This window comes from Aquarana catesbeiana, linkage group LG01 (assembly GCF_042186555.1).
Source record: "Aquarana catesbeiana isolate 2022-GZ linkage group LG01, ASM4218655v1, whole genome shotgun sequence".
Lineage (NCBI taxonomy): Eukaryota > Metazoa > Chordata > Amphibia > Anura > Ranidae > Aquarana > Aquarana catesbeiana.
The window spans coordinates 947,460,666-947,482,570 of NC_133324.1; the positions used below are offsets into that span (position 1 = coordinate 947,460,666).

Genomic DNA, 21,905 nt, shown 5'->3' on the forward strand with positions numbered 1-21,905 from the left:
AGGACCAGAACTTCCAGGATGTTTTGCATTTATCCCTTCAGTTTATCAGAGATCTCTTTCCATTGCCTGGATGTAGTTTGAGCTGTGCCTGTCTGCCTCCCAGCCACTGCTTCCATTTGGATGACTGACTTTCTCTTTGTCATTCCTGTTGGTCCACATAAAAGGGAACTTGTTTCCTGTCCCACCATTTCCAGGTGGCTCAGACAGATCTTCATTCAAGCTTATATTCTCAAGGATCGGCTTCCAGCATTATCTGTCAGGACACACTCTACCAGATCAGTAGGTGCTACTTGGGCTTTTCTGACACAGGTCACTGTTTCCCAAATTTGTAAGGCTGCCACCTGGTCTTCGGTTTGTGTGTTCTCTAAGTTTTACCAGGTGGACGTTCAGGCCTCGTTTGACGGCAGCTGCTCTTCGAGCTGCAGGCACTCTCTAGTTCTGTAGTTTTAACGGGGGTCTACTAGTGTTTTTTGCTGTTGACCACCCCTCAATTGGGCTGCTTTTGGACTTCCCGACAGTTTCTGAATTCTTGTGTCCCTCAATGAATGAGAAAGAAAATGGTATTTTTGTACTTGCCCTAAAATTCAGTTCTTGGAATTTGCTGAGGGACACAGGTCCACCTCTCTGTGTCTATGGTCACGCTGTCAGTTCAACAATATTAAGGGAGTAGGAGGTTATACTGGGCTGGGCTACATTTTTTGTTGTTTACCCGTGCCTAATTTCTCCTGTAGTCAGCAGGATAACCCAACTGCACCTAAATTCCTGTGTCCCTCAATGAACTTCAAGAAATGTGTTTTTATAATAAGTAAAAAATTGTATAACTGTATAACATGACCTTGTTAAATGTTCCCCAGGGAGAGTGTGGAGTACACACAGCAGTCCATGGAGGAGGCGGTGAAGAAGGTGAATGAAATGGATGCCAGTTTTGGAGGAACAGAAATTCTCCAACCTCTAAAGAAGATCTACCAAACAGCTGAGAGAGCCGAGCACCCCCAGCAGGTCAGAGAGGCTATATGACGTTTGGTAGACTAGCTGCTATTCAATGTGAAGTGTGAAAGAGGAGAGTTTCTTGGGTTATGGGATTACAGAGCTTATTAACAACTTATGTATGACTTTGAATCTTGCCTGAAGTTCTCATATAGTTGTGACAATTTGGGAATTTTGTAGCTTATTGGTAGTGTCAGACTGTGAGTTTACTCCATGCTAAATGCTCTCTATGCAGCTCTACTGCTCAACGTAGTCATTTTGATCTCTCTGACCAACAAACATATCCAGTGCTCACGCACGCCTGTTGTATCTAAGCTCTGCGCCTTTACTACAGCATCCCAGTTCCTCCATCTCTCCCAGACTGTCTCTCTCAGGCTCATGCCTCAATCTGTCCTGCGTTTGGACAATATGGTGCAACGTGCACCTCTCACAGCTCCCTTGCAGTCACTGACCCCCTTGGGAGGGTGGGGCACTCACCTCTACTTAAGATTCTAAGATGAATGCAGCACACACCTGCTTTATTAGTGTGCCTGCTTCCAAGAAAACCTGGCCCAGACCGCCATATTAGTGGCACTGGCTCGCCCTGCCACATAGTATAACTTCAGTATACATTTTATATTGTAAGGCAAAACAGTAAATTAAAGTTTAACCGCTTGCCTACAATGGGGAATGTCTCAATTTTTCACATATATGTTAATTTTCTGACAAAAAAATAATGCAGATTTTACTTAGAACCCCCAAAATTTATATATTTTCTGAAAGGAGAGGCCTTGGAGAATAAAGTGGTGGCTGTTGTAATATTTTTTTGTAACACGATATTTGCGCAGCCATTTATCAAACGCAAATTTTTAGGAAAAGATAACCTTGGATGAATTTTAGTGCACACAAACAACATAATACCCTGTTTTTTTGTAAAATATAAAAGATGATGTTGGGTCGAGTAAATAGATACCAAACCTGTCAAGATTTAAAATTGCATATGCTACAGTAACTAAAATTGTCCACAGACATAAAATTAAAAGCTTTTTACAAGTTATCATTTTGAAGTTAAATGTGAACTATGCTGCTAGAATTATTGCTCCCACTATGATGTTCTCAGTAATACATTATGTGTGGTGCAATCACCGTTTACATATACATGCCCAACCTACAGGACCATTTGCATTAGTGCATGAGCATTTGGGTGATTTTTTTTATTTATTTAGAATTTACTTTTTTCTTTTTTTTACAATTTTTTAAAAAAAGGTTTTCATTAAACTTTATTGCTATCACAAAAGGTGAACACATCCCTTGTAATAGCTCTGGGCAGTGACAAGTACTCCTTATGGTCTCTTGTGTCCTCCAAGGCAGCTTATCAAACACAGATCTGTTTGATTAGCTGTTTCCTTGTCTGTATCAGCCAGGGAGTGACATCTCTGAAAAAAGAATACACAGGGGACGCAAATGCCTAGTGCATTACTCAAGGTTTATTAAAGGAAACCAAATAGCCAAATTAATACTCACAAACAACAGAAGTAATATGCAAGACACTCTCTGATGGTCAATCCTTCCTCCGAGTGATGGCTCTGAAACCAGAAGTGATTAAATTCTCAACGTGCTGACGTCATCGCCATCCATCGCTGATCCCGGAAGCAATGGGTAGCAGCTTTGAGCCAGCCGGCTTGTGTTTTTAATATGCGATCTGAAAACGACTAAATTGTAAGTATATTTCTTGACTTTTTTATTAAACTGGTTAACTGTATTACGCTATGGAGCCTTTTCTCTTATTTACACCCATGGGGATCGAGCGCTTATACACTTCCTAGAGGACCCCCGGAGTGACCCTTTGAGATTTTTCTCAGCAGAGACCCTGTGGCTGGGGGACACAGCCACATGCCCACAAGATCTCCTTAACAAGAGATCTATCTATCTGGTAAGAGGCAGTTGGTTTTGAGGTGGAGGAACTTTTTTCTGTCAACACACTCCTAAGGGTGACAATACTGCATGCCCCACATCGTTTTGGATGATTGGTGTATTTCTTTTCCTTCTGAAGGACATTTCCAGCAAGGAATTATTTGCATGGACTCTGTTCACTCCATTCAGCTTTACATCTGATTTCTCATGCTCTAAAAAATATTTTTTTTGTTTCATTTGTGTGAGTTATGTTTGAATTTTCGTCAATACTTTTAATTTTCAATTCTTTCTTCACTGTTTAGTTATCATATATGGGTGCACCAGTTGGGAATATTCAAATGATTTATTTTTGTACTCTTTTGTAGCAGCGCAGCCTTTTTTGTACGCAGTGTTGATAAGTGGAGGTTGTCTCACATTTATGGTTGCAGCAGCTGTAAATAACCCTTTTTTCACATTATACACATCCATCTTCATTGTTTTATTTAGGGATAGCGCAGTATAATTTTTTTTGGATTAAATTCTCGTTGCTTCTGGCTTCATTTGTCATAGAAGAGATCAGGGAACAGAGGTCCTGGACTCCAGAGGCGGCTGGCAGTATTGGGAGGGGGCAGCCTCCTCCAAGTGCTGTAAAAGTGATCAAGAAGCTGTTCTGATCACGTTTACAGGAATGCCAATCATCGTCTCAAAAAAAAAAAAAATGGTACCAGAATCATAGCTCCAGCCATTTATATACAAGGTATGTACACTGGGCAGCAAGCTGGTAAACTGTGTTGATGACCTTTGTTGCCCTATTAATACTTGCAGCATGCTGGATCCAGTGCGGTTTGTTCAGTTTTGCCTGATTCTGTTGTATCTGATCCCTTCTCTGTCCTCTCTTCAGCTTTTTGTCTTCACGGACGGAGAAGTTGAGAACACACAGCAAGTGATCAACGAAGTTCAGAAAAATTCTAAAAAACACCGGTAATTATAAATATTCCACCCTTCTATGTAAGATGAAAATCTGCCCACTGCATCCTGCCTCTCTGTATAGTAACATGGAGTCCAATCATCCTCCACCACCTGCCTTTTTAAAATTGGCCTGAGAATTCTGCCACGTGCTGGCGAGACAGAGGACCATTCTGACAGGCACACTTTGAGCCTGCCCCGCCCTACCCATGCACGCACACACTCTGCTACTAGCCCAGCACTATAATAGGTTGCCTCACTGGCCAATAGAAATGTGCAAAAGGCAGAAAGGGACAGGCTAGCTTTAGGACCATCAAGAAGTGCCAAATCTTTGCTTATCAAAATGGCCTGATGCTGGAGAGCTTTCATTTGTTATTGTCCTGTACAGCCAATAACAGGGACTTATTCAAACTTATTCGATCTTTGCAGGTGTTTTACATTTGGGATCGGTGAAGGAGCCTCCACATCCCTTATTAAAGGCATGGCCCGGGCAGGAAGTGGAACCTTTGAGTTTATCACTGGAAAAGACCGCATGCAACCCAAGGTAAGAGTATACTGGAGACCTGCATATACAGTGTATGCTTCTAGAACAGAAAAATGGGAATAAATCTTCCAAATGCAGAAAATGGACAACTTGAAAGCTTAAAGCATTTGTTAACCAAAAAAAAACAGATCCTGTTCCTTTAAAGCATGTTATACAGCACAGTACTTGTGCTGTGTCATTTGGCCCCCTTTATCGCCTAAAAACCATGTCTGATCCTGCCTCACTATACCCTTCCCTCTGCAAACAGACCACAATAATCATGGCTGCTGAGCCCTGATATCGTGGTCTGTTTGCGTGATTCCGTCATCTGTAGCCTGCTATCTGCAGCTCTCCCTGTGTCTGTGTCCTCTGTCCTCCTCCCCCTCCCCTCCCTGCTTGTACCAGCATCCCCCCCTTGCTCTTCTCGTATCTGCTATGAAGTCTTCTTATCCCCTCTATACCTTAATAACATGTGTCCCTGTGCCTGTTTAATATAAAAAATCTGCCGATCTGTACCTTGTATGAGCTCGGCTCTAGACGCTCAGCTGATTGTCGGCTCTCTCTTTCCTCTCTCCCCCTCCTCCCCGGCTGACGTTAGCGGGACGGCTCGGCCCCACCCACTGCAGCTGTGAGCTGGAGAGCGAAGGAGGAGAGGAATCAGCTGTGCGCCCGGAGCGAAGCTTATACAGATCGGCAGATTTTTTACACAACGCAGGCACAGGGACACGTCTTATTAAGGTACAGAGGGGATAAGAAGATTTCATAGAAGTGGGTTAACAACCACTTTAAAGTAATTGTAAACATATTTTTCTTTATCGTACATCACGGGACACAGAGCCACAGTAATAACTGTAATAGGGCGTACACACGGTCGGACTTTGTTCGGACATTCCGACAACAAAATCCTAGGATTTTTTCCGACGGATGTTGGCTCAAACTTGTTTTGCCTACACACGGTCGCACAAAGTTGTCGGAAAATCCGATCGTTCTAAACGCGGTGACGTAAAACACGTACGTCGGGACTATAAATGAGGCAGTGGCCAATAGCTTTTATCTCTTTATTTATTCTGAGCATGCGTGGCACATTGTCCGTCAGATTTGTGTACACACGATCGGAATTTCCGACAACGGATTTTGTTGTCGGAAAATTTTATCTCCTGCTCTCCAACTTTGTGTGTCGGAAAATCCGATGGAAAATGTCCGATGGAGCCCACACACGGTCGGAATTTCCGACAACACGCTCCGATCGGACATTTTCCATCGGAAAATCCGACCGTGTGTACGGGGCATATGAGTTAAATGGCACCTTCAGGTGATGGACACTGGCACACCCTAAACAGAAAGTTCAATTCCCCATATAACCCCTCCCCTTACCGGGAGTACCTCAGTTTTTTCGCCAGTGTCTAAGGTGTTGGTCACGAGTAAAGATATGCTGTGCTGAGCTCCGCTGGAATATTCCTTGCTTGGGCAAGCTTTGCAACCAGATCCATTCAAAGTGTCTTTTCCAGGCCGAATTGAATGGTACTGAATGAATTGAATGGTATTGAATGGCCTAGTGTCTAAAGAAACAAGGTTTCTCTTTTTAGAGAGCTGGACCTGGGGATCCAGTATTTGTTTTTTTCAGCCATATTCCTGGCGGGGTACTTTACAAACCCAAGGCTGTGGATTCCCTGATAAAAAGGGGGCTCCAGTCCCTGAAGGTTTTTTAACAGAGCCCACCGTGAGTGGTGAAGATTGGGTCTGTTACCACAGAACCCTGCAGCTGGATAAGGTAAGGGAGATTCCTAAGGAATTTTTCTAATTCTTGTGGGTTTTCTCCTTTAAGATAATGTTGTTATGCCTATAGTCACCACCGGGGGCTGTCAAGAGCACATACCTGTTCCATGCCTGTCAGTCTTGCTCTGTGTAACAAGCTGCACGCTTCCTCCGGCCCAAGCTCCAGGTAAAGACTTGGGAAAGGGGGTTTTTCTCCTAGGAATGTCCCCCCACCTGGATAGCTTTACTCCAGGCAGAGGAAGCATGGCGTCAGTCGGCGGTGTGTCGCGCCGCTCCAGCCGCCATAACAGCGGTTCCCATCGGCAGCTCTACTCTTCCCCTCCACCCCAGTCCTCCTCCATGCAATCTGGTCAGCATCGGAGCCCGCTTGCACAGGAAAACGATCTATTTTGAAATAGATGGGGAGGTGGCGTGGTGGGTGGTTGGAGGAAGGGGCGGGGCTTAGCGGCATTGGTGTGCTTTAGCGTCCACAACGCGGGCTGTATAGCTATAAAATGCACCTTTTTTCAGGTGCATACAGCTGAAGGAGGGACACAGAGTGGACGGGTGGCATGTGAGTTTGGGGGACACAGGCATTCCCAGGCACATTTACTTAAGCATCAGGCTGAGCTTAATAGCAGCGGCAGTTGCTGGACTATTGCTCAGCAGTGGGTGCATTTTTTTGGTAGTACCTCAAAAACCAAGGGCACAAAGGGGTCGTCCTGAGGCCATAAGGACCCTCCCTCTGCAACACCATCCCGATCTAGGGAGGCTGATCAAAGTGAGCCATCGGGGTCATCAGGGGCTGCAATTGTTTCCGACACTTCAGCCCCTGTCTATATAACTGAGCAGGTTTCCTCCTCAGCTATAACTGGTTTAGAGGAAAGATTAGTGGCTTTAATCACATCTTCCCAGAGTGGAAGAAAACGCATTAGGTCCCCTTCTACCACCCAGGATCCTCAAACAGAGGAACAGTGGGAGGGGGAAGATAAATCCCCATCAGGGGACTGTGAAGAGGCTGATGATTCCTCTTCTGAGGGATCAAGTGGGGAAGGACCTTCTTCAGCTTCACATGCTGAGAAGTTGCTGGTGCATTCTCTTACTGAACTGGTCCGCTCCACATTTAAGCTACCCTTAATAGAGTCGGTTGAAGAGCCCACTTCCTGTTTGGGTCAACTAAAGCCTCCTCAAGCTTTGCGGGCCTTTCCTGTCCATTCATTACTAGAAAAGCTTATGTATTCTGAGTGGGATCACCCAGATAAGCACTTTTTCCCTCCTAAAAAGTTTTCAACACTTTATCCTATGGAGGAAAAATTTACTAAGATGTGGAGTATACCAGCAATTGGCACTGCTATATCCTCTGTGAATAAAAGTTTGAATTGTCCAGTTGACAGTGCGCAAATGCTTAGGGATCCAACTGATAAAAAATTGGAATTCCTGTTAAAAAACATTTTCTCCTTGGCAGATTCAGTGGCTCAACCTGCAGTGGTGGCAATTGGGGTATGTCAGTCCTTGAGAGACCATTTGAAACAGGTGCTCAATCTGTTCCCTGAACAGCAGGCCCAGGAGTTAGTTGAGCTGCCAGCGCTTTGTGTTTTGCAATTGAGGCAATCAGAGATTCTGTTCTTCAAACCTCTCGCCTTACGCTTGGGTTTGTACATATGCGTAGATTCTTATGGTTGGAAAGTTGGTCAGCCGAAGCACCATGCAAAAAGCTCCTGGCTGGTTTTCCTTTCTGCAGTGAAAAGCTGTTTGGGGATTTGGACAAATATATCCAAAAAATATCAAGTGGGAAAAGTACCCCTTTGCCAGTTAGGAAAAAGAGTAAATGTCCCTCATTCAAACGGGCTCTTTCTCCAGTGCCGGGGCATCAGCCTCCAGACAGTCGCGACGACCTCCACCATCATGTTCAAGAGGTAAACCTCAGGGTCAACCCCAGGGAGAAAAGAAGTCCTGGGAGAGAAAACCCACAAGACAGAATGCTTAAGCCTCTTTATGAAGGGGCGCCCCCGCTCGCTCGAGTAGGGGGAAGACTTCTGCAGTTCTCAAGGCAGGAAGAATTGCGGGACAGATGGGTGGTCTCTACAATAGCTCTAGGTTGCAAACTAGAGTTCCGAGAATTCCTGTCTCCTCGTTTCCTCAGGTCAAATGTCCCCAAACATCTAGAGAAAAAGAAGTCTCTCTTTCTAGCGTTAGACCGACTTTTGTCAAGGTGGTCCCCGTGGAAGAGCAGGAGTTGGGGTTTTATTCAAACCTTTTCATGATACCAAAACCAAATGGGAATGTCAGACCCATTCTAGATCTCAAAGATCTAAACCGGTTCCTGAATCGCATGGAATCAATCCGATCAGTAGTCTCCATCCTACAAAGCATCAATCGACATCAAGGATGCATACCTGCATGTACCTATTTTCCCCGCTCACCAGAAGTATCTGCGTTTCGAAGTAGAAAAACTTCATTTTCAGTTTGTAGCCTTGCCTTTCGGTCTAGCTACTGCACCTCGAGTGTTTACAAAACTTCTGGCCCTTCCTCTGGCCAGATTAAGGACTCAAGGTATAACAATAATAGCATACCTGGACGACCTGCTCTTAATAGACCAGTCGGTAGTCCGCTTGGACCAAAGCATGGTCACCACAGTCAACTACCTAGAATGCCTAGGTTGGGCCCTCAACCTAGAGAAATCTTCTTTAAAGCCAGTAAAAAGATTAGAGTACTTGGGTCTGGTCATAGATACAGCCCAGAAGAAGGTGTTTTTACCCCAAGCAAAGATCAGCACCATAAAGGAGCTGGTTCAGGGGGTCAGGGCAAAGAAGGGTCCTTCCATTCAACTTTGTATGAGGTTGTTGGGGAAGATGGTGGCTTCATTCGAAGCAGTTCCCTATGCTCAGTTTCATTCGAGACTGCTGCAAAACAGTAGCCTGGAACAAGAAGATTCAAGCCCTAGATTTTCCAATGCGTTGGTGCGCCAGAGCCTCAGTTGGCGGAGGATATCCGACAATCTGCAGAAGGGGAAATACTTCCTACCGGTTACCTGGAAGGTGGTAACAACAGATGCCAGCCTTTCAGGCTGGGGAGCAGTCCTGGAAGAAGCATCTGTCCAGGGGAAATGGTCCAGAACCGAAAAGACCTTGCCCATCAACCTTCTTCTAGAGATTCGGGCAGCACGTCTAGCCCTAAGGGCCTGGACATTCAGGTTGCAGAATTCTCCTGTCAGGATTTAATCCGACAATGCCACAGCAGTGGCTTATATCAATCATCTCAAGGGGGCACCAGAAGTCAGGCAGCCCAGGGAGAGGTAAACCGTATCCTAACTTGGGCAGAAAAACATGTGCCGTGCATATCAGCAATCTTCATTCCAGGGGTAGAGAACAGGCAGGTAAACTGCTTAAGTCAGCAGTTGTTCCTGGGGGGAATGGCCCTTCACCCCGACATCTTCCTGGCTATATGCCAAAGATGGGGGATCCCAGATGTAGATCTGTTTGGGTCCAGGTTCAACAACAAAGTCGACAACTTTGTGTCAAGAACAAGGGATCCTTTTGCATGCGGAACAGATGTGTTGATGACCCCGTGGGATCAGTTCTCACTGATTTATGCATTCCCTCCTATTCTGCTGCTACCTCGACTCCTTTGCAGGGTCAAGCGGGAAAGGAAGTCGGTAGTTCTTGTGGCCCCAGCGTGGCCCAGAAGATCTTGGTATGCAGAAATAGTAAAGGTGGTGGTAGGGGCTGCTATCGCAGGGTCCAGTGTTTCTTCGTACTTTACAAAAGCTAAATTTAACGGTTTGGCTATCGAAACCCACATTCTGAATAGTTGTGGGCTTTCAGGCTCAGTGATACCTACCTTGATAATGCAAGGAAGCCAGCTTTAGAATCACATAAACAGAGATTCAAACCCTTTGTTGTTCCCCCACGTAGAACTATATAAAAAGTTTGGGACTTTGTAGAGGGTGAGTAGGGAAAAGCGAGTCTGCCCGGGTTCAATTTGAGAAGGGTTTATTGAATCCTGCTTAGTCTCAAAATTCAAACTTGGCAATTGAACCCCAAGGACGTCTATGAGAGGGGAATCTTGTTAGTTCTCAGCAGGTTTATTGTTAATAAAAGTGCAGGGGGGGGGGGGGGGGGCTGGGCACTGCTATGGTAGAAATGTACCAATGCAAAAAAAAAGTATTTTTTAAAAAAAGATTTAAAAAATAATGTACACTGAGGAGAGAGTCTTTTCATGAGGCTTCAAGGGCAACATTTAAACACATAAATCCTTTAACCACTTATAGACCGGAAGATTTGACACATTTTCGGGACCATTGACATTTATGCAGCGATCAGTTTGATAAAAATGTATTTATTTATTTCAGGTACTTATATAGCGCCGTCAATTTACGCAGCGCTTTACATATACATTGTACATTCACATCAGTCCCTACCCTCAAGGAGCTTACAATCTAAGGTCCCTAACTCACATTCATATACTAGGGACAATTTAGACAGGATCCAATTAACCTACCAGCATGTCTTTGGAGTGTGGGAGGAAACCGGAGTACCCGGAGGAAACCCACGCAGGCACAGGGAGAACATGCAAACTCCAGGCAGGTAGTGTCGTGGTTGGGATTCAAACCAGCGACCCTTCTTACTGCTAGGCGAGAGTGATAATCACTACACCACTGTGCCACCATAAAAATGCACTGATTACTGTGTAAATGTCACTGGCAGGGAAGGGGTTAACGCTATGGGGCAATCAAGGGGTTAATTGTGTTCCCTAGTTAGTGTTTCTTACTGTATGGGGATGGGACTGACTGGGGGGAGGAGACATATCGCTGTTCCTACTTAGTAGGAACAAACAATATGTCTCCTCTCCCCTGACAAAACAGGGATTTGTGTGTTTACACACACAAATCCCTGTTCTAGCTTTCGTTCCCTCAATCGCGGGTGGCTGGCAGCAAACGCGCCCACTGGCCACGTGCATCGGGTCTCCTGCAATGCTGCGGGCCTCCAGCGGCTCTTAAAGGGCGACGACATACCCACACGGCGATTCGTGGGAATGTACCACTTTGCCGACGTATATCAGCACGAGCCGGTCAGCAAGTGGTTAAACACCATGGTTGGGGAATGCCTTGAAGCTGTATGTAGTGTTATGGACCAATGTTATTATCACAGACAGTCTCAGTGACAGCATACACTGGCAGCACATATTTGGCTGTAGAATTTAGTTTTTTTTTTCTTTTTAAATTAGCTTAGATTACATACAACTGCAGCACCCTAATAAAATTCATAACATATTGAATGTAGTAATAAAAGAAAAAAGGGTGGAGAAAGTGGTATAGGGTTTCCCTTCCTTTTTTTTTTTTTTTTTTATATATCTATATATATTCTTTTTTTTTATTATAAATTTCTTTAAAAAATTATTACACGCACCACTTTATCAAACTCCAACACAGTTCACATGAAACTTCTAATAACCCTTACCCTCCCTCCCCCCAAAAAAAACATATCCTTAAGGCCCCATGTACATGGGACGCTGTTAAACGTGCATTCAGAGGCACTTGGACGCTTTTTTCAGCTGCCCCTAAACTCATTCAATGTTATCCTATGTGACCATGTACACAGTCTCGTTTATTGCCATTTTTTTGCAGTTGCATTTAACAGCGTTTCTTTGGAAGCAAAAAAAATGGGTTCAGGCGCAGAAGATTTCCACGTTTCAGACGCCAAACACAGTTTAGCTGCATTTTCGTTTATAAGCGTTTTTAAAGGTGCCCTATATTTTAGACCTGAAAAGACAAAAATATGATTGAAAACAATGAAAAAACATAAAAAAATATAGTTAAAAATGTTTTAATTACTTGCGATGATTCATAGACCATATATAGCCATATATAGACCATATATAGTTGTACTTTTTCAAGTAGAAGGTCAAATGTGGCAATGCACATAGGTGTGAAATTAAAAAATTTGTTGGGGTAGGTACGCAGCTGTACGTACACGTTTACAAAATATCATGCCGACATTTGCTGCGCAATCAAAGGATGGGTCCAATAGCGACGAACTCTGACTCTGGACCTCTCATGCAATTTTCTACGTCATTCTAGCCTCATCAAGAGCAATGTCAGGAGCATTTCCTCACATATGCTCATTATGGGATCCATTACAAAAAAAAGCACAGAAATAGAGGCAAATACAAGTAGACAACTGCTCTCTCTGCTACTGCTACTCATTCTGGTCAAAATGGCTGAAATGGTTAACTACAATGTTTTTTGAGCTTGAGGTAATCCTTAATAAATGCTTCTAGACGCAAACGCGGTTAAACGCGGCCAAAAGCAGCATGCAAACGCGGCTAAAGGGGTGTTTTAAACGCAGGTTTCAAAGTGTCAAAAAAATTTGTTCAGAGGACTTTGCCTCAGCGTCCCATGTACGTGGGGCCTAAATCCCACATAAAGGGTTTACATTCCAACCAGACTCTTACCCAGGCAAATGATACTGCACTTTGAGCACCCCAACATAAAATAAAAATCACACAGACAAAGCCGCAATGATTGCCTTTCCTAAGCTAGATGACCTAAGAACAAAGGCCTTTGCAGTGCATTATGGTTACAAAGCATTCGACCCTGCATAATCCTGTATTAGTTTGTCAGGACCTCAAACCATGAACAGGCAGGATTCACCTTTGAACTCATGGTAGATTCAAATCTGGTAGGGTGAAGGATAAAAAGGTACTCAGTTCACCCCACTGGGAAGATGAACCTTGATCTTAAAGTTATAAATTAGTAAGAAAGCTGAAATTCATATATAGGTGTGCGTATGCTATTCAGGTTTGCCATATAGGAAACTCCCCTTCATACACTCCCCTATCCTGAATGACAGAAAGGTGAGCTGATCACTGTGCTGCTTCTCCTTTCACTGTCCAGTCACAAGCTGGGGCTTAGGAGGACCTGGGTTCAAAGCAAGTGAGTTGAATGATGTTGGTCAGCAGACTGAGGACATCTGATGACAGAAAAAAGTACTGTGGGAAAATCTCTGAATTGAAGGTGGATATTGCATTAAAGTCTGTTTTTCATTTTTATCTTGTTATTTGTGGCCCAAGTTCTACTTTTAAGTTAGACTTATTTTTTCTGTTTATTTTTACTTTGTTCTTTAGGTTCTTCGGGCACTAAAATGTTCCTTGCAGCCCACTGTGAAGGACATCTCTCTCACATGGACCCTTCCTTCCAGTGTGGAAGCCATCGTCCTGTCCAAAGTCCCCACTGCCATCTTCCACGGTCAAAAATCTATTGTCTATGCTCAGCTGAAGGGAAAGGTCTGTGAGCCCAGGGAAGATTGTGTTTTTGTGTGTTACTTCAGTTTCAAGGCTGCAGAAAAATATTTTTAAATGAAGATTACAAAGTTGGAGTGGGGTGGGGTTTGGCAGAAATGAAGAGGTCTGGGTATATTTCCAGATCGATTATAGGCTTTGCTGGTGGTACAAAAGACCCAATCTGAGGGAAAGTGGACAATGTATATACAGAGTAGGCAGGCTTTTTGTGAAGATGGCTATGGTTTAAGGTGTGGGTGGGTGGAATTTAATAAATGTGCAATATGTTCCAAGATCACAACAAAACAAAACAAAGTACCATAAGAGGATAAGAGGAGCATCTCAGAATCTTTATAAGTTCTGTGCTGGGTACTTGAGGATTTATAGAGCTTTGAGTGTGAAAAGTATCTATTCCTTGGTCTGCATCTTACATGGTAACCAGACCTCCTTATTAGTGTATCTATATATATATATATATATATATATATATATATATATATATATATATATATATATATATATATATATATATATATATAATGAGCTGACTGAGGGCTATCTTTTTCTCTCACTCTTTCTGCTGGGTAAAAAGGCTGATTGCCGACAGAACACTAAGAAGACACAAGAGTTGCCTGTTTGCTTTAGGGAACCCATTAGGAAACACCTTGTTTGTCAGGAACTAACCTCAGTTTAGGTAATGGCTCGAAAAAGCAGATGATTCATTTGTTATATGCTAAGGACTTGCTGTACAAAGCCCACCTGCCTTGCTAAATGGGACTGCGAGAACAAGGTTACTAGGCGTTTCTTAACTGAAAGCGGGAGTCCCGCGAAAAATTTTTTTTAGATGTCAGCAGCTGCAAATACTGCAGCTGCTGACTTTTAAAATAAGGTCACTCACCTGTCCCGGGGTCCATGTCGGCACCCGAGACCGAACCGTCCCTCGATCCTCGGGGTCTACCGCCGCCATTCTCAGTGAGGGAATCAGGAAGTGAAGCGTTGCGGCTTCACTTCCCGATTCCCTACTGCGCTTTCTCAATGGTCCCCGCTATCTCCTGGGACCTGTGTCTTTCCCAGGAGACAGCGGGGGAGTGCGGGAGGGGGTGTGACTCCCGCGGGAGTCTATTCCCGGAAGTGGGTGCAGATACCTGTCTTAGACAGGTATCTGCACCCCCCTCCCCCCTGAAAGGTGCCAACTGTGACACCGGAGGGGGGGAGGAATCCGATGAGCGGAAGTTCCACTTTTGGGTGCAACTCCGCTTTAAAAGTAACACCCATTTACACTATGGGGGTTATTTACTAAAGGAAAATTCACTTTGCACTGCAAGTGCACTCGAAAGTGCACTGAATGTGCACTTGGAAGTATAGTCGCTGTAGATCTGAGGGGGACATGCAAGGAAAAGAAAAAACAGCATTTTAGCTTGCACATGATTGGATGATAAAATCAGCAGAGCTTCCACTCATTTCAGATCTACCCCTTGGATTCAGAGTGACTGTACTTCCAAGTGCACTTGCAGTGCAAAGTGGATTTGCCCTTCGTAAATAACCCCCTGTATGTTATCCATTATATATAATGACTCAGAGCTTGAAGTGATTTATACTTTCTTTAAATATTTCCTAGGTGGAGAATGAAGCTGATGGTGAGGTCTGTCTGCAGTACAAGTTTAAAGATGAAATCATAAAGAATGATCTTCGTTTCCCCCTGAAGGTGCAAAACGCGGAAAGGTCAATATTTAGTATTTGAAACACCCCACATTAGTATGAAACATTTCCTTGGTTATCTTTTTAGAGTCACCACTAATAGACTGGCAGAGCTCTGGTCTTCTCATGCTCTGTCTTTCTTCTCTTACCCACCATTCACAGACTGGCAGAGCTTCGGGTCTTCTCATGCACTGTCTTTCTCCTCTTATCCACCAATCACAGACTAGCAAAGCTGGGGCATGCTGATGCACTTTTTATCTTTTTTAAGGCCCACCATCCACAAACTGGCAGAGCTCAGATCTTCTCATTCATTGTCTATTTTCTCTCAGCCACCATCCACAGACGACCATAGTCCTGGTTTCCTCACGCAATGGCTATCTTTTTTTTAAACCCACATCCATAGACTGTCAGATCTCTGGTGTCCTCAGCCACCATCCACTAATGCATTACCAATGGTAGAATTTTATTAAAAGCAATAAAAAAAATATTTATACTCACAAACGAGCATGTAAAAGAGGCTTTTCAATTGGTGAGACTGCGTCTCTAGACACCTATAAATATTCAGTACCAAGACACTTCAAGGAAGTCCATATTAGTAGTACAGATGGCCTCAAAGTGTTTGGAATAGAGGCCATATCAAACGATTTGGATAGTGGTAAAAAAGTATCAGATATTATGCACAAGAGAGGCCTTTTGGATTTTTACTTTGGGGACTTTAGCCCCACATGGCCTGAATGAGGAAATTGAACTGCATAATGTAGTATGACTCTTGTAGTACCCACAGAGGCCCCTAGTATATGTGTTTTAGCTATGGTGATCCTCTCCTCTTATTATTATTTTTATCTCCAATCGGTTCGGGCATGTGGCCCCTCTGTCTCTGATATGATACTATCTATAGGGGCTTGGCCCAAACACCTAGTCTGGTTATGCCCATGGCATTAAACCATGTTGCCGTGGGGATATAAGGGCGCATTGTATTTCGGAATTAGACGACAAGCACAATGAGCTATTTTGCTGCAGATATGGACAGGAGTAATGTGTGTAGATGGTAGGTTTGGGTAGGGTAGTTCGATAGTGAGGTTAAAGTTATATAATAGATTTTTAGAACAATGAATCTTTTTGTAACAGTATTTTTAACTAACATGATTTGTTTTTAGAAAATTTACTAGACTTAAGCGCGGTAATGGGCTCTCTGTGGAATAATGGAACATAATGTTTATATATTTATTGCTAATTAGGTACGATTATTACAATTATGTTTAATATGTATATGGAAGCTCCAATATTTCTCCTCCGGTGTATCGTCACTAATTAGCTTAGTTTCATCAATGTAATGCACAGTGGGTTGGCGGTAATGTGTCTATAGAAGTATCTATTATTGTATTTGTATATTTATTCATTTTAATATTATTGCATACACGCATGTATGTGCATGTTTGTGTACATTTATGTACATGCGTGTCTATATATGTTCCAATGGTTTTTAGTATTGGTTGTACACACGCGTATATCTATATACATGTAGGTGTGTGTGTAGGTTTATGTACAGGCGTGGATATATGTTTTAATACTGAAAATGCTTTTATGGGATTCCTTTGAATACTTCCATTGCTTTTTAAAAAAACTTTTAATTACATTTTTGTATGCCAACTTATACAGCTGTGATTGTGGAGCCGACTACTGGTCCTACCCACTGTGCATTTTTTAGGTCTTCTGTGTGTGTCCATGTGCGAAAAATGCCCATGGAGGGACCCCCAGTATAAGTATACACCAATATGCCTTTGTAAACGCAAGTTAGAATTGCCTTAATGCAATTCCTTACTGTGCCGCTGGAGGGGGAGGTATTAGGATAGTAGTTTAGTGTAGGTGTGCGTGCGCACACACAACAGCAGGGCTGGGAAATGACTAAAGCGGCGAGAATCCCTGGGCGGAAGTGACGTCATAAGCGGCCTGGAAGTGTCGGGTGAAACGCAAACACACCCGCACTTCCAGGCCGCGTCTCCTGCGTACACGGCATTGGCCAGATGTGTACACAGGAGCGGAAGTGATGCCGTGGACGGCCGGAAGTGGTGGGGGGAACGCAAATACACTCACACTTCCTGGCTATGGGATGGCGTGCGGTCCATCTGGCGCACCTGGCGGTTTTTGGTTCCTGTGTTATACAGGCTGTACAGTGCCTTTCATCCGCCGGGAATTCTCACTATACCCCTCCTCCCATCGATCTGCAGGGATTGTGAGGTAAGATGCGGCAGACCATTCCTGGGGGGAATTATACCCATATTAATCCCAGTCCACCATACATCCATGAATTCGGGATGGGGGCTTTTCTATTCTATCAGAGGATAGGCATGTGACTAATCTGAGCCACCAGGTGGAGTTAGTCCATGTGGATGGATGTGACTTGTTCTGGTGGGTGTCGTGTGGGGCATGGGCACGTGGATACATATAGAGGCATTTAGGAGAAACGATCCATTGACTGTCTAGGCCAGTGATGGTAAACCTTGGCACCCCAGATGTTTTAGAACTACATTTCCCATGATGCTCAACTACACTGCAGAGTGCCAGAGCATCATGGGAAATGTAGTTCCAAAACATCTGGGGTGCCAAGGTTCGCCATCACTGGTCTAGGCTCTGAGGAAAAGGGTATGCCCTTGAAACGCGTCAACCATTTGGGATATCATCTGATCCCCTCAACATCAGGTCCAGGTTGCAGGTGTCTAGAGATGCAGTCTCACCAATTGACGAGCCTCTTTTACATGCTCGTTTGTGAGTATAACTATTGTTTTTATGCTTTTAATAAAATTCTACCATTGGTAATGCACAAGGTCGGTGCGCCTTCCTTCTTTCTTTTTTGTTCCAGTTTCGGGAATACCCATTGTTCTGAGGAGGGCTGCAGGCATTGTTTAAATTCAAAGAGTTGGTCGCACCACCTATTTATAGACTAAACACCCAAGCGTAGGAGATTATTATTGTTTTACCATCCACTAATGCCCATCGTCTGCGTTTCCTCATGCACTGTCTATTCTTTTCCAGGCCCACAATCCACAGGCTGGCAGCCAAAACTCTGATCTCTGAACTGGAACATGGAACAGAGTCACCATCTGAAGATGTGAAGAAGAAGATCTTGGAGACCAGTCTGCAGTCTGGTGTTGTCTCCTCTCTCTCAGCCTATGTAGCTGTCAACAAGGACACCAAGACACATGTGGAGGGACCTCCTATGCGCAGGGATGTCCCAGCTCCAGGTATGTTGTTTTCACTAGACATGTGCGATTTGTTTTGTTACGAACTGAAGTTCGGATTAAATTTTTGCTCTTCACAGATTTGGATGTATCCGAATTTCCAATTTTGCAATAGTTTAGTTTAGTTGAAAAAACACACAAGTTCAACCAATGATAGTAACAAATTTCAACAAATCCGAAATATATAATTAAACGCTTTATCCAAATTTGAATTTGAAATATAATTTAAATTCGATATTGAAACATATTGCAATCAATGAAAGGAAAGAAACCAATGCGCAAAACCTCGCTTGAATAAACACAATAAGGATAAGAGAAGCTGCCAATATATAAAAGTGTTCCCACACAGAAAAAAATAAATTAATAAAGAGGTATGTGGCGCTAACCAAAAATGATAAATAGTAGAATAAATAAACAAAAATAAGTGTGATAGACACGCTTAATAGATAACACTTCCACTAAAAGTGAAAGAAGATGATTCCTACTTAGGCTTTTATAGAATAGGAAAGAATAGAATAGAACATAAAATAATTGAATAGAGTAGAATAAAGCAGAATAGAATTGAAAATAAAGGAACAGAATAAAATAGAATTAAGGAGAATAGAATGGAAAAAAATAGAATAAAGATAAGAAATACTTTATTGTCATTGCAACACAAATGACAATGAAATTCTATCAAATCTCCACACATATGTAAAACATGCAACAACCTCAACATACACAAATGTAAATAATTGTGCCCCTATAAAAGGAAAATAAAGAATATACAAAACGAAATCTGAAAAAGAATCATTCTAACATAATGGATATGACAAAAAAAAGATTATTAGCTTAACAAACGATTATGAAATAAAACAACTTTTTCCATTGTGCACATCTCTAGTTTTCACATTTAAATAAGGAAGGTAAACTCTGGTCTAAATAATCCGTCCGTCTATCTATAGTTACTGATACTTTTCTGTGGGGACAGATCACATCCCAGAATATAGATTTGGATATTGTTATTGGGAATACTAATAGCTGATTTATTAAAACTACTCCTCCTCATGTAATACGTTATAATGTTACTTGCTGTCTTTCCACCGGATCTTTCCAGGCAGGGGCTGCTTGGCTCCTCTAACTCAGGAATATAAGGAAAAGTAGGAAGTCAGGACTGTGTAATAGGACACATCTCTAATCACTGCCCAGAGAAATACGCTATATTACCAAAAGTATTGGGACGCCTGACTTTACACGCACATGAACTTTAACAGCATCCCAGTTTTAGTCCGTAGGGTTCAATATTGAGTTGGCCCATCCTTTGCAGCTATAACAGCTTCAACTCTTCTGGGAAGGCTGTGCACAAGGTTTAGGAGTGTGTCTATGGGAATGTTTAACCATTCTTCCAGAAGAACATTTGTGAGGACAGGCACTGATGTTGGATGAGAAGGCCTGGCTCACATTCTCCACTCTAATTCATCCCAAATGTGTTATATCTGGTTGAGGTCAGGACACTGTGCAGGCCAGTCATGTTCCTCCACCTCAAACTCACTGGACCTTGCTTTGTGCACTAGTAAAAATCATTTGGTGGAGGGGGGATTATGGTGAAGGGAACTCTTACGGCGTCCATATACCAAGACGTTTTGGACAATTTCATGCTCCCAACTTTGTGGAAACAGTTTGGGGATGGCCCCTTCCTGTTCCAACATCAGTACACAAAGCAAGGTCCATAAACATAGTCAAACATAGTTGGTGAGGTTGAAAAAAGACACAAGACCATCATGTCCAACCTATGTGTGTGATTATATGTCAGTAATACATTGTATATTCCTGTATGTTGCGGTTATTCAGGTGCCTATCTAATAGTTTCTTGAAACTATTGATGCTCCCCGCTGAGACCACCGCCTGTGGAAGGGAATTCCACATCCTTGCCGCTCTTACAGTAAAGAACCCTCTATGTAGTTTAAGGTTAAACCTCTTTTCTTCTAATTTTAATGAGTGGCCACGACTCTTGTTAAGATCCCTTCTGCGAAAAAGTTTTATCCCTATTGTGGGTTGACCAGTAGGGATGGGCTGTCTGTTCGAGTCGGACATGAGTTCGACTCGAACATCGGCCGTTTGTCGAATTTCAAACATTATGGGCTGTTCACGCCAAATTCGAGCGGCGCGTCACGGCCCATAATGCACTGCGTCATCGCAGTGCATTGCTGGCTGATGATTGGCCGAGCATGCACTATGACCCACATGCTTTGGCCAATCACAGCGCTGTCAGCGAAGAGAGCCATAATTGGCCACAGGCAGGGTGCCTGTGGCCAATTATGGCTCAGGGGGTTAAGTACACGCCACACACTGTATAAGACCGCCCACGCGTCAGCCTCGTGTAGTGTGTTGGTGGCGTTTGTTCAGAGAGAGGCAGAGAGTGTCATTTCATTTAGTTTGAGCAGGCAGGCAATTCCTGGTGTTCTGTTGCTAGTATACCTCAGGCAGGCAGGCGAGACGGTTAGATAGCTGCAGTGTATTTAGTATATATATGCATCCCAGTTTATATATATATATATATATATATATATATATATATATATATATATATACACACACTGCATACAGTTTAGCTTCATCTCACTGCAGACCGTTCCTGGTGTACTGTTGCTAATATACTTCAGGCAGGCGGGCGAGACAGTTAGCTGCAGTGTATTTAGTGTATATATATATATATATATATATATATATATATATATATATATATATACATCCCGGGTTTGTATATATATATATATATATATATATATATATATATATATATATATATATATATATAGAGACACTGTATACAGTTTAGCTTCATCTCACTGCAGACCATTCCTGGTGTATTGTTTCTAATATACTTCAGCCAGGCAGGTGACTCACTGAGCTGCAGTGCATTTAATATATATATAATAATAATATATATATATAATGAGCTGACTGAGGGCTATCTTTTTCTCTCACTCTTTCTGCTGGGAGTAAGCCTATGCCTGACTAGGCCATTGCCTGAGTGCCTGTTGAAAGACAAAGGACACTTTCAGAGCCAGGCAGGTGACTCACTGAGCTGCAGTTCATAAAATTTATATCCACTGCATTGTATTCCAGCCAAGCCTATGCTTGACTGTAGGCCATTCCTTGAGTGCGTGTTCAAAGACACTTTCAGCCAGGCAGGTGACACACTGAGCTGCAGTTAATTTAATAAATACCGTATTTATCGGCGTATAACACGCACCCCAAGTTTAGGAGTGAATTTTAAGGAAAAAAACTTTTAGGAGTAAAGTTTAAGGAAGAAAAACTTACATTAAAATGCCCATCAATGCAGCGTTATCGGTGTCCATCTGCAGCCTTGTCAGTGTCAGTGCAGCCTTGCCCAGTGTCCATTGCAGCCTTGTCAGTGCAGCTTTGCCCCAGTGCAGAATTTTCAGTGCAGCCTTGCCCCAGTGCAGCCTTGCCCCAGTGCAGCCTTGCCCCAGTGCAGTCTTGCCCAAGTGCTCGCCGCGATCACCGCTGACATACACAGCTGTGTGTAAATTCAAATATGGCGCCGAGACTGCAGTGACTCGGCGGAGCGGAGATACACATAC

General features: G+C 43.2%; 1 protein-coding gene across 1 annotated transcript in view; it reads left to right on the forward strand.

The window, feature by feature from the left end:
• Positions 1-21,905, forward strand: part of LOC141121389 (von Willebrand factor A domain-containing protein 5A-like) — a gene marked incomplete in the record, with an annotated part of 791,688 nt that overhangs the window by 700,752 nt on the left and 69,031 nt on the right. Inside the window, 6 exon segments of the mRNA XM_073611104.1 lie at positions 855-999; positions 3,761-3,840; positions 4,255-4,369; positions 13,229-13,387; positions 15,000-15,103; positions 18,113-18,321. Coding sequence (XP_073467205.1) covers positions 855-999; positions 3,761-3,840; positions 4,255-4,369; positions 13,229-13,387; positions 15,000-15,103; positions 18,113-18,321 — 812 coding nt within the window.